This window comes from Crinia signifera, chromosome 7 (genome assembly GCF_055691185.1).
Source record: "Crinia signifera chromosome 7, ASM5569118v1, whole genome shotgun sequence".
Lineage (NCBI taxonomy): Eukaryota > Metazoa > Chordata > Amphibia > Anura > Myobatrachidae > Crinia > Crinia signifera.
In genome coordinates, this window is record NC_139223.1 from 64,436,956 (window position 1) to 64,449,695 (window position 12,740).

The 12,740-nt window shown below is 43.6% G+C and overlaps 1 protein-coding gene across 1 annotated transcript in view; it reads right to left on the reverse strand.

Moving 5' to 3' along the window:
• DNAH3 (dynein axonemal heavy chain 3) overlaps nucleotides 1-12,740 on the reverse strand; it is a 399,027-nt gene that overhangs the window by 111,900 nt on the left and 274,387 nt on the right. The window contains exons 36-39 of the mRNA XM_083153252.1: nucleotides 11,379-11,620; nucleotides 10,022-10,122; nucleotides 9,796-9,901; nucleotides 2,428-2,557 (exon numbers count right to left, since the gene is read on the reverse strand). Coding sequence (XP_083009378.1) covers nucleotides 2,428-2,557; nucleotides 9,796-9,901; nucleotides 10,022-10,122; nucleotides 11,379-11,620 — 579 coding nt within the window. The remainder of the gene's footprint in view (nucleotides 1-2,427; nucleotides 2,558-9,795; nucleotides 9,902-10,021; nucleotides 10,123-11,378; nucleotides 11,621-12,740) is intronic.

The following is a 12,740-nucleotide window of genomic DNA, read 5'->3' on the forward strand; positions in this document are numbered from 1 at the left end:
GTGGGTGCCGTGATAATACACAAGTACCTCAAATCCACACCGACGTGGATAGTGGGGGTATGAAAAGGTCGGAGGACGCGTACCGCCGCCCCTCGCGGGCGCGCTGCGCTCGCCACGCTCCAGGTTGACGTTGATAGTGGGGGTGCTTTTAACATTGTAAACACCCATTAGGGTGCTTATACAATGAAAATTCTTATAGGGGGCCCATTTAACATTGAAAGCACCCATTAGGGTGCTTATACAATTTAAAATCGTATCCCATCGCATTGTATGCCATTATATACTATTTTAAATTGTATAAGATCGGGTGCCATTGTGTCGCATCACATACCATTTTAAGGCTTATGGTATACGATGCGATGGGCGCCGTGCTAGAAAACAAGTACCAAATTTTCCTTTGCGAGTGAACCAGAATAAGGGCCATAGAACTAACAGAAAAGGTATCCGTGCTGAATCGTTCCCTCATTAATTTGTCCAAAAGAAGACAAAAAGGTAGTCAGGGGTAAAATACTGTATACTCAATTCAGTATCCCCTGATTGTTAAGGGGTTGGTAGTTGGTAGTGCTCCTTATAGTCAGAACATGAACAAATGGTGGACTAGAAGCAGTGGCAGCTCCAGAGGTGCGGCTGCAGCACAGTTTAAAATTCAATTAGAGGAGCCTGCGAGATGTTGTGTCAGAGAGTCACCAGGGAACTGAAGCTGTGTACATACGCTTAGATTTTTCCCTGTTTTCGATTCGATTTTGCTTATAGAAGCAAAATCGAATCCACATCGAATGGTTTTTAGGACACTTTTGATCTGCATTCGATTCGATGCATGCTCCCGTTTTCTCAAAATCGAATAGAAAAATCTACTGTGCAGCCAAGGAAATTTCGAATTCGATCCAGTAAATCAAATGAGTACATTGTGCCTACATTGTGAAATCGAATGCAAAAGTACAGATCTAAGACCAAATCGAATGGGATGATCTAATGCCAGATCTAATAGAAAATCGAATCTAACATCAAATCTAAAGCAAATCTTATCGTGTGTACAGGGCTTAAGCTGGACTGATCAATCAATTAATCTATACAGCACTGCTATAATACTGAACTCTAAATTGCTGAATTCATGAATGTATATACAGCATTATTATTATTATATTACCAGTTATTTATATAGCACACACATATTCCACAGCGCTGTACAGAGAGAATATTTGAACAATCACATCAGTCCCTGCCCCAGGGGAGCTTACAATCTACCGTATATTCTGTACGGGTGTGGTATAGGGGTCCGACAGTCGGGATCCCGACAGTCAATATGCCGACGTCGGGATCCCTTCTGGCCGGACCCAGACAGCATGGTGAGCGCAACTATGCCTCTTGCGGGCTCGCTACGGTCGCCACGCTGCGGGCACGGTGGCTCGCTATGCGAGCCACCTATTCTATTCTCCCTCTATGGGGGTCGTGGACCCCCAGGAGGGAAAATAGCAGGTGGCCGTCGGGAACCCGACTGTCGTGTTTTGACAGTTGGAATCCCGACGTCGGTTGAATGCTTGTCGGGACCCTGTCCGGCACCCTTCTGTACCACATGCAGGGGGCACAGGAAACACGCAGCGCAGCCAGGTGCGTGTACATCAAGTGACATCACTGGGATTGGGGGGGTTGATGTGACACCATGACTTACTACACCGAGTGACACCAACCCTAGTGACGCCACTGCGCCCACAATCTCCTCCTCCCTTCCCCGGGTAAGGAGTACCTGCGCTTCTGGCTTGAGGAGCATTGCTTTCATGACTCGATATAAAGAAATAAAGATCAAAAAAGGGTTGAGATTACCTGAAGGATAAAAAAAGAGGCAGACTGGATGGGCCAAATGGTTCTTATCTGCCATCAAATTCTATGTTTCTATGAGCCTGGGAGTGCTGCTTGACATCTTCTGGGTGGCGGAGCCCCGTGACCCAGGAGATATTGCCCATGAAGATTCAGCACTGTACGCCGGCCAGCCCTGGGCAGTGTGCAGGCAAGGGGGTGCAGGATTGGTTGCCATGGCAGCCAGCCGCAAGCACTGGGGAAGGTGGCAGCCAGACTTTGGGGGCAGCCAGTAATTGGTGCAGGGGGAGCAGTGGGTCCTGGGAACAGCTCGGGCCCCATAGCAGCTGTACCCCCTGCACTCTTGGTAGTTACACCAGTGATCTAGGACGTGCTCACATACAAAAAGGTATATTTGTTGGCATAAGTTCCATCTATGTAATTCCCACCTGCTGCTCAATGCTATATGACACATGAGTGATCCTGAATCAGCCCCATAATTTGGTAATGCGATGATTGTGTGGCATATAGGGGTAAAACATGCAGAAAAAATAAGTATAATGAGGACTGTTGTGACAAGGTTAAAAAAAAATGTGTGTGTATATTCATATCTGACTGAAAAGCAAACCTTACCAAGGAGACAAGTGTACAATCTCATCATACTGAATGTGAGGTGGATAGGAGACGTCTGCACCACAAATTTACATTCCAGACGTATAAAATTCAGGCACGGCTGAATGAGCCAGTTAAACATGTCATTAATCTGAAAGTAAAATAAAGTACAATGTGAAAGTTATAACCAAAATGCATAAAAAAGTAAAGTGAAGCAGCAAAGCTTTACAATACATCATAAAACAGAGCAGAAGTATTTTGTATGTGTCAGATTCTGGTACAGATAATAAGCCCACACAGGACTAAAGCTACATTTCACAAAGAACTCATTTATTTTCTAAAGTGAGACAAATGGCATGAAAAAAGTGGAAACTTTTTTTGGTAACTTTTATTTATGTTATTTTTTCTTTTTAGTATTTTATGTGGGTTGAACGTGTTTCTTTAAAGTATTACCATGGGCACTCATTTATACCCTTTTACACCAAAATCCCGTATCCGACCCGGTATTTGGAACACTGTTCCAAGCCAGGTCGGATCCGGTATTTTCTCCCTTACACTGTGGTGCTGACCCGCAGTGTATACGGGGGCGGCGCTTGTACATAACATCATCTCCAAGTGACGGAACCGCCGATTGCCGCACCGGAGCCCGGGACTGCCACGCTGGGGGCAAGCCCACCACCAAGGTAAGCTACCCCAGCCTCTGTTCACCCCCCCTTACCCAGCCTCCATCTGTGAGGTAAATGGATGCCGCACACAGGCATCCCTTCAGCTCCTCCCTGCCTCTGCTGCTGACTGCACGGTACAGCAGACAACAACGGAGGCTGTGTGCTCCACCCCGTCCAACCTCCATACTGACCGCAGGACGCTGCAGTCCGGAGGTTGGGCTTCCCCACTGCTGTAAATTAGATTAAATCTTTGAAATGAAATGTTTGAATGACCCGGCATACCCGTTTACACTGCCCCCCACCCGGGTCCTCCCCGTGTTCTACACTGGTCAGGACCAGGGTCGGATTCGCGGGGAAATGGACCCGTTTTTTTTTTTTTTTGTCAGCTACCCCTTTTACACCGATGCTGACTCGGGTCCAGCAGGCAAAAACCTGAGTTTTTGCCTCAGTGTAAAAGGTGTATAAAAACTGCTGGGCAAATTTTTGACCGGTTTTCACTAATAGGTAGTGCAGGTCGTACGGAAGGTTTACCTATATTCAGCATCGCCCTATCCCACAGAGCAAAATTAGTTTATCATTACCAACCAATCAGCATGCTCTATGCAAATGGAGTGACTGGAAACATCACAGCTGGGCTGCACATCCATCACACAGCAAGTAGTGCTGCTGAGAAAATGGCCAGGCCCTGGTAACATTTTAGGGGCATGGCCTAATCACGGGAGGTGGCTTCAATAATGAGAGCAATTATTGGCACCAGACAAGGGGCCAGATGCACAAATCAGCACATCCGCACACAGATCCTCACTGTCACACAACCAGCATCCCGAGGCCACACATAACGGCTTCTGGCAAACAGTATCCCCCGGTTAGGTGTCTTGCTCTGATTGCAGTGCACCTAGGAAGCCACCCGCCTCAAGCCACCCGCCTCATATATCTAGCAACAGCCCGCCAAATACGTATGAATTGTCAGCCTGCACGAATCAGTCAGATCCACGCAGGCTTCTAAAATATAAAAAAACGTAAATAAATAATTGAAAAAAACAGGAAAACTCCACTCCTGAATGGATGGGGGCGGGACTAACCACCAGTTCAGGAAAGGAGCCGACAATGTTAACAAAACATTCTCGGCTTGTCCCGGTCCGTAGGTATGTGTATCTTGGTAGGTACCTACTGGCATAGGTATGTGCACATTGAGTGTTAGGGGTGCACAGGCACCCCCTAATGCTGTGTCCACCCTGCCGCTAGAAATACCAGCAATACCCTTTTACCAATTATTTTTGTTTTTTATAACTGTATTCAATTAAAAGAAGCGCCCACCATTCAATTATGTTTTGCATTATTAATTGTACTAGACCAATGTCATAACATAACTGCGTCATCCATATATGTTTGTGACTTTATTTGCATGTACTGTTACACAGAGTAATTAGAACTGAAATAGGCAGGAGATTATGGTGTGGTGGACAGACGTTTTATATAGTAGCTAGTGCCAATAGATGATGGTAGAAACGCCTGATTGGCGATGTTAGACAAACCCAATAGGTGGTGCTAGACACACCCCTTTGATGGTGCACCCCCTAATAAAATGTGCTGCGCAGGCCTATGTCTGCTGGGATTCCTACAATGGAACAAAGAGAACGCGATCTTCGCCGGAGGCCTCGGTAAGTATTATTTTGGCTGAGGCAGGGGGTGTGTGTTGGTTAGCAGAGGGCATTCAATGGGACATGACTGAAAATGAAAACTAAAAAACTTTCTCATGGAGGGTAATATTCTTACTGGCTGTGGAACCGGAGAAACTGTTTTAATATCCGTGACCCCAATTATTCCCTCAAATTTACCATTTAATTTTAAACGATTCCAGTTCCCGATAACAGTTTGCTTTGCTATGACCATACATAAAGCACAAGGTCAGATACTTAATGTACAGTAGCTGGAGTTGATGGGGAATGCTTTTCCCATGGCCAACTTATGTGGCCCTTTCGCATGTTACATAAAAACCCCCCAGCTTTTTGTACTCATGCCTAATGAAAAATGACAAATGTGGTCTATAAAGAAAGAATCACTAATTTCTTATTGTTTAAGTTACAAACATCACTGTTACTAGAAAAAATGTACCAGTGCGATGCAGGGTCAGGTCGCTAGTCAGGTAACAATATAGATTTGCCTTAATGGTTGATGTAAAAGGAAATGTTGTAGTCTATATACGTTCCCATATTCTCAAGTTGTGTCTGGTGGTTGTACTCCAAGGTGGGATGATGGTTGAATTCTCACTTGTCTTTGCAGACCAGTCCATACCCATAATTATTCCCTGTTACCGCTTTCACATTGCTATTCATAGGTTGGTTGACCTGGGTTATTCAGTGTGGTGCTTTCACACCACATCTCATCCCGGTCCGACCAGACAGTAACCTGGCAATTACCCAGGTTTTCATTGCAATGTGAAAGGGGTAGTAGTCACTGTGGAGGGATTTTAAGTTGCCTGTACAGGGTATGTAGAGGGTTTTTCCTTATAAATTCAGAGACTTTTTACATTTCTGTTCCCAACTGCAAACTGATGGTGTGGAGTATATTGGGATCTCAATTCCTCTTCTGGCCTTCAATGTATTTACTTTGAAATACAGCAGGTCACCTTGTAGGTGTGTTGCTCTCTCATAGCGGCCTGCTACTGATTGTATAATGTCATTCTATCTGGCAGGAGAGCCACTCATTCCTGTAAGGTTATAAATCTCCTGGTGGTCTAAAGGGATATGGGTTCATAGGGAACTCTAATCCCTGGATTTCCGGGAAATTGTTTAAAAAAAAAAACGGGTACTTATGTAGTATCTGGGCTGCCGATTTTTTGATTGTATGCCTTAAGTTAAGGCATACAATCAGATGCGATGCGATGCGATATCGCATCGCATCGCATACGATGCGATGCGATGCGATGCGATGACCCGATTTTTCCATAGGATTCAATGTTAAAATGGACTGAGTCCATTTTAACATGAAATTCAATGGGAAAAAGGGGTCCTTTTCATACCCCTACTATCCAAGTGGGCATGGAGTTGGATATAAACCTGTGGCGAGCGTAGCGAGCCACCGAGCCCGAAGCGTGGCGAGCGAAGCGAGCCCCGCGAGGGGACGGTATTCTGTGTCCCCTCGCGGGGCTCGCTACGCTCGCCACGCTTCGGGCTCAGTGGCTCGCTACGCTCGCCACAGGTTTATATCCAACTCCATGCCCACTTGGATAGTAGGGGTATGAAAAGGACCCCTTTTTCCCATTGAATTCCATGTTAAAATGGACTCAGTCCATTTTAACATTGAATCCTATGGAAAAATCGGGTCCATCGCATCGCATCGCATCGCATCGCATGCGATTTGGTCGGGTGCGATGCGATGCGATGGACCCGATTTCAAAATCGGCAGCCCAGTTACTACATAAGTACCAAAAAACGTTCTCTTTAGAGAAGGAGCATGAAGATCTTTAACCAGACCATAACCTTTCCAGTGAACAAGAAAAAATAACTGTTTGCAAATAAGCTTGGAATCTAGAATACTGTCAACAATGAATTCCTTGTGCCCCTGATGAATGACCGGAGCTGGTCTAGGGAATACTAGCTGAAGGGCAGGCTTAAGTAAGGAGCAATGAAAAGTACTATTGATCTTAAGGGACTTCAGAAGGAGAAGTCTGAAAGCAATTGGATTAATTCTCTTAATGATCTTATAAGGCCCAATGAAACAAGGACCTAACTTCTGCAAAAACTGGCGGAGTTTGATGTTCTTGGTGGACAATTACACCCAATCTCCAATCTTAAAAACACATGGTCTCCTGTGACGGTCTGAAAAGCATCCTGCGGCCATGGTCGCAGAGAGGAGAGCCCTACGGACCCTGGCCCAGACCCCTTTCTTACTGGTCACCCACCTAATATGACCTGTTCCAGCGGGAACAGGATCAAAAGAATTAGCCCTAGAATGGAAACCAAAGTTACAAAAGAAGGGAGACATCTTGGTAGCAGCATGCCAACCATTATTATATGCAAACGCAGCAAAACGTAAATTCTCCCCCCAATCAAGTTGAGACTTTGAGACATAGCATCCCAGAAATTGTTCCAAAGTCGATTGTTCCAAAGTAATTAACTCATTCCGTCTGCCCAATAGATTGAGGATGATAACCAGACGAGGGGCTAAGCTTAATCTGAAGCGCAGAGCAAACTGACCTCCAGAAGCTGGCAACGAACTGGACGCCTCTGTCTGAGATGATATCTACGGGCAAACCATGGATGAAAAATATGAGCAAAAAATAATTAAGCCAACCCCTGAGCAGAAGGCAGCCCAACCAATGCAAAAAAATGTGCCATCTTACTAAAACTGTCAACGACTACCCAAATAGTATCGCGACCAGAAGACTGTGGTAAATCGGTAAATGAAATCCATGGAGATGTGCGACCAGGGTCTCCATGGAATTGGCAAAGGTACCAACTGACCTACCGGGGAACTGCGAGGGGTCTTATTTTTAACACAAATGTCACAGGCTGAAACAAAATTCTCAAAATCCTTCCTCATAGAAAACCACCAGATGTTTCGAGAAAGCAAATAAAAGGTCTTAGAGACCCCTGGATGGCCTGCAGATTTGCAAAAGTCTCCGGAGGAACGAAAAGTCTCCCTTCAGGAATGGACCTAGGCGCTGAGGTTTGAGCGAGAAGAACCTAATCCAAAAGACCCTTAGGTAATTTTGCATGCAGAAGGAGAAAAATTTCACAATCGTATGGACGATGAGGCAGCAAAACCTCTTCTTCTTTTTTAGAAAAAAAACTTTGAAAAAGACGAGTATTGGACAGGCAGGAGTGGATTACAGACCTTGGTAACACTTACGGGAAGATGAAGACAGGAGGACGTGCAACCCTTGCCCCACTGTAATAACTTTCCCATCTGCCAATGAAAGCTGGGATTATGTTTTCTTAACCAAGGTAATCCTGGAGCTAAAGGACTATGGATAATGAAAAAATCTAAACTCTCTAAATGGTTAACCCAATGTCAAGTTCAAGGGGTACAGTGCGATGCGAAATCAGCCCCTTGGGTAAAAAATGAACATCTAAACCGTATATGGATAGTTCAGATGGAAGGGGAACTAGAGTGCGGCTCCACTATAAATGAAGGCTTGGGATTCCCACCGCTGTACCCCAAGACCCAAAGAAACAAATAATAATAAAGAGTTATTGGAAGACAAAAGAGATTTGCCTGAAAAGATTCCCCCTCTATCCTCTTGGCTTTGGCATTTCCCGGACGCTCTGGGCCGGCTCCAACCAGATGCCCCCTTCTTTCGAAATATAGGCAGAGACCAAGGGAGCATCGACAAGCCCTCTCCTGGTTTGACAGGCGAGAGACGCCAAGCTGCATAGGTTCTTCACTGTCAAGTTTAGTCTCCCAGACAGAATCGAGGTAAGGACTGGTTGGTAACTCCCTTTCAGAGCGTCTCTCTCGAATACGTCTGTCTATCTGGATCACCAGCTGCATTAAATCATCCAGAGAATCAGGTGCCGGATATTGCACCAGGAAATCTTTGATCTGATCTGCAAGGCCAAGGCGGAATTTACTTAGCAGGGCAGAATCATTCCAGGCAGAATCAGTGGCATAACGGCGAAATTCGGAGCAATATGCCTCCGCTGTACGATGACCCTGCCTCAGTTCCCTGAGGTGAGCCTCCACAGGGGCTGCTTTATCAGGGTCATCATACAAAACTCCCTTAGCTTTGAAAAAGGAGTCTACTATCTGAAGCTCAGGACCGAAAGCCCAAGTCTGAGGATCACCCTGGATTAAAGAAATAACAAGGCTAACCAGAGGGACAGAGCCGATAATTTTTTTTACAACTTTCCCTGAAGTTATAGAAATGCTTACGATTCCCAGGGAATCAATCAGACAAATTCATCTTCAGCTCTTTTATCTGGGCGGTACAGGCGGGCGCAACCCTCCTGACCTCCTCCTGTGTCCCCACTCGCAGAGAGAGATCTACCATTTGTTGAGTGAGAAGGTGGACCTGGTCGGAAATAACCTGTGTGGGATTCCTGGGACTGGGATCCATGATGGATGGCTTCACCTGAGAATGCAGGTGTGGCGTTACATGAAATCAGCGCCCATCCCCAATTCGGCGGATAGTGGGTAACTGAAATATGAGTTTGACAAAGGCTACAGAAATCATTTGATGGTCAGCCACCATCAAATGATTTCTCCTCCGTTCAGCCACATGCGAGGGGATGTGTTCGCCTACAGATCCCCTTGCATGCCAATAAGGGGATTTGGGCACCACGTGGGGGACGTTTGGTCAGGTGGCGGAGAGTGTTTACCTGTTCGCTATTACATGCACCCTTGAGTAAAGGTCTGAATCAGGCCCTTGGCAAAGACTGCTCCCTATTGCGCACGCATATTTGGGTGCTGATATTTTACACATAACAATTTTCATAGACACTGTATACCATTATATAAATATGTAAGTATATAAACATCATAAATTATGAACCAGAAAAGACAGGATAGATCCTGGATATCAGAATGTCAGCCAAGTGATCTGAAAAGGATCCCCAGCAGGCCAGCCAACTAGGTTGACTGTTTAAGAATGTATGTTCTCCTATTCTCCTAGTAAGGAAAATCTCCGTTTAATCAAGACTTGTGTAGGTGTCTATTCCCTTTTGTACAAAGAAGCTGAATAACAATCACAAAGCCAAATATAAGTCATTAATACTATTACCAATTCCTTGTGTTCACTTGTAAGGTTTTCTGGCAACGTGTTCATGTAGGAATCTTTCAGAGGCTTCCATCCAAGCTGGTGGGGTTCCATATAGATCATCCCACACCTAGGTGGTTCAAAAGAACAAAAAAATTAAAATACACTGCTCTCAACAAAGCAGAAGACCTGCTGTGCAAAATAAGAAAGTTACCAAACCATCCCGGCCACTGAAGTGAAGTCCAATTACCTGCTCACAGTTGCTGGGGAGGCTTGCTCCAAATCTGCAGGCTCAAATATTAAGCTCATTTTTGCATTCATCTGAATAATTTCACCACTCATCAAGCATAGCTATAACATAAAACAATAACAAAAACAAAATTGTTAATTGAAGTGTTGGAGACTAACCATTTTAATGTGGCATCAAAACTCCTACTTACAATTCCACCCCCCCCCCTTATATTTGTTAATTTTATTTGTATTTCTCCCCTTCGCAAAAATAGTGATTCATTGGTTTATTCATAAAAGTAAATACTTAATACTTCAGATTTATACGATGCATTGCAACCACTGTTATGTATTTGTATGCTCACTTTTGCTTCATAATGAATAAAATTAGTTTGCGGGGAAAAAAAGTTACTTCATCAAGATTATTGTTTAATAAATAACATGATTGGAAAAAAAACGCAAAAAACTGTTCACAACACAAAAAAAAATAGAAACAATGTATATTCTAATAATGTAAAAAAAAACACGAATTGCTAATTCCAAAGTAAGATTAGTCAAAATCCCATAATATATAATAAAAAAAAAACATAAACAACCCCAGAAACTGCGGAAAAGTGCTAATAAGGAGAAACCTTTATCTAATATGGCAGAAAAATGGAATAATATCAAAACTTGTTTAAAGTATAACAATAAATGTAATAATAGAAATAATAATAATAATAATAATAATAATAATAATAATAAATGACAATAGACAATAAAAAAGCACTCTGGAAATTGTATCATATCAATACCAACAATTGAATTATAACTCTGGCACTAGTCCTCTTAACAAGATAAAAATCTTCCCATTCGGTAATATATTTTTTAGAATATACGGTCATTGCAGTATATAGCACATACATCCATGTTTCTAATATCTACCACATGATTATAATAGATTATAAACATTCCTTCCTTCAGTAGTGACATAACGGCCGATTAGAAGAACTCAGTCAACAATTTTCCTAAGTAACTCATTGATGAGGACAAGGGGCCTTATTCTGGTTCACTCTCAGAGGCAAATTCCTTCTCAAATGGACAAAACCATGTGCAATGCAGGGGGGCAGATGTAACATGTGCAGAGAGATTTCGATTTGGGTGAGTAATTTTGTTTCTGTGCAGAGAAAATACTGTCTGCTTTATTTTTACACTGCAATATAGATCTCACTTTGAAGTAAAACCCCACCTAAATCTAATTCTCTCTGCACAGGTAACATCTACCCCACCTGCAGTGCACATGGTTTTGTCCATTTGAGAAGGAATTTGCCTCTGAGAGTGAACCAGAATAAGGCCCAAGTTCTGAACAGATATTAAATACAATAAAAGGGGGCCAGTACCTTTTTATTGTCATCTAAGACAGTGTTCATGTTTTCTATCCATACAGCATCCACAGGGCCATCAAATATAATCCACTTCCTGTCATCTGTTGTGGACGATGCTTGCTCTCGGAAAGTAGTCGCTAATACACCATCGGTCCACTCGTGACTTACTGGGTCAAAACATCCATATAACTGACCCATAGTAATGGATTTTGGATTGATCACTCTAAACTCCACGGCATACTCATCCATTGATTTTGCTGAATAAGAAAACAAGACTTTAATCAATTATTTCTCTAAGTCATCATTTCTCTTTTATTTACTAGGAGCTCTCTGTTTCCGCTGATCTAGAGCTGTGCGGTTTGTGGATGGATGGTAAGATTTTTAGCAACTGCAAACGCACTGGTGCTGAGTGCACAGATAGACAAAAGATTAGAGAACTATAGATAGCAGTCTCATCTTCACTGGCCACTTAATGGGTGTAACTGAGAGGCCTAGATATGCTTGCATGAAAGTTACTGTATGCTGCTTTCATACCGCAAAACCTGCTTAGACCAGGTATTTAAAACGTTTCTTAAAACTGGTCAAAGCAGGTTATGGCCTTTTCAGACTGCACATATTACCCGGTATTATACCGGGTCTAAGCAGGTTTTGCGGTGTGAAAGCAGCATTAAAACCCCTTCACATGCATGTTAAACACTGCCACTGAGGTCCCACTCTGTGCATATATAATGAGCGGGTCCCGCCCCCTGCATATGGAATGAGTGGGTTCCGCTCATTCCATATTCCGGGGGGCGGGGACCTGCTTATTAAATATTCACTGCACTGGTCCCGCTCATTAGATATGCACAGAGCGGGACCAGCTCAGTGTTCACTTATGCCAGGGTCCTAAAAATCATTTCAGACCCGTTCAGACTGCAAAAAATTTAAAACGGGTCTGAAACGGGTAGGACCCTGCTTTTTTACCGTTTTGAAATACCATTTTTTTTAAACGGTAAATTCACTCTGGACGTTTCAGACCGCACATATTACCGTTTTGAAACGGTAAAAAAATGGCAATATAATGGATAATAAGTGCGGCCTGAAAGGGGCATTAGTGTTCTCTGGGCGTTTAGGTAGAATTGCAGGTTATTCAGAGTTAAGCAGACTTAGCGGCCCACTTGATTGAATATGGATGATTTGCACCAAGAACTGGTGTAGGACAGTATTCACAACTACTTCTACAAGTCAGGGGCAGTGCAACCAATGAGATGTGTGCAACTCCAAATATCTGTTTCCTAGCATTTAGCTGATGTGCATGCAACTCTAAATAAGACCCCGACTGGGGTGCAAAACTAATTTAATTTGGAGTGAAAACAGAATCTTAACTGACTCATTTTA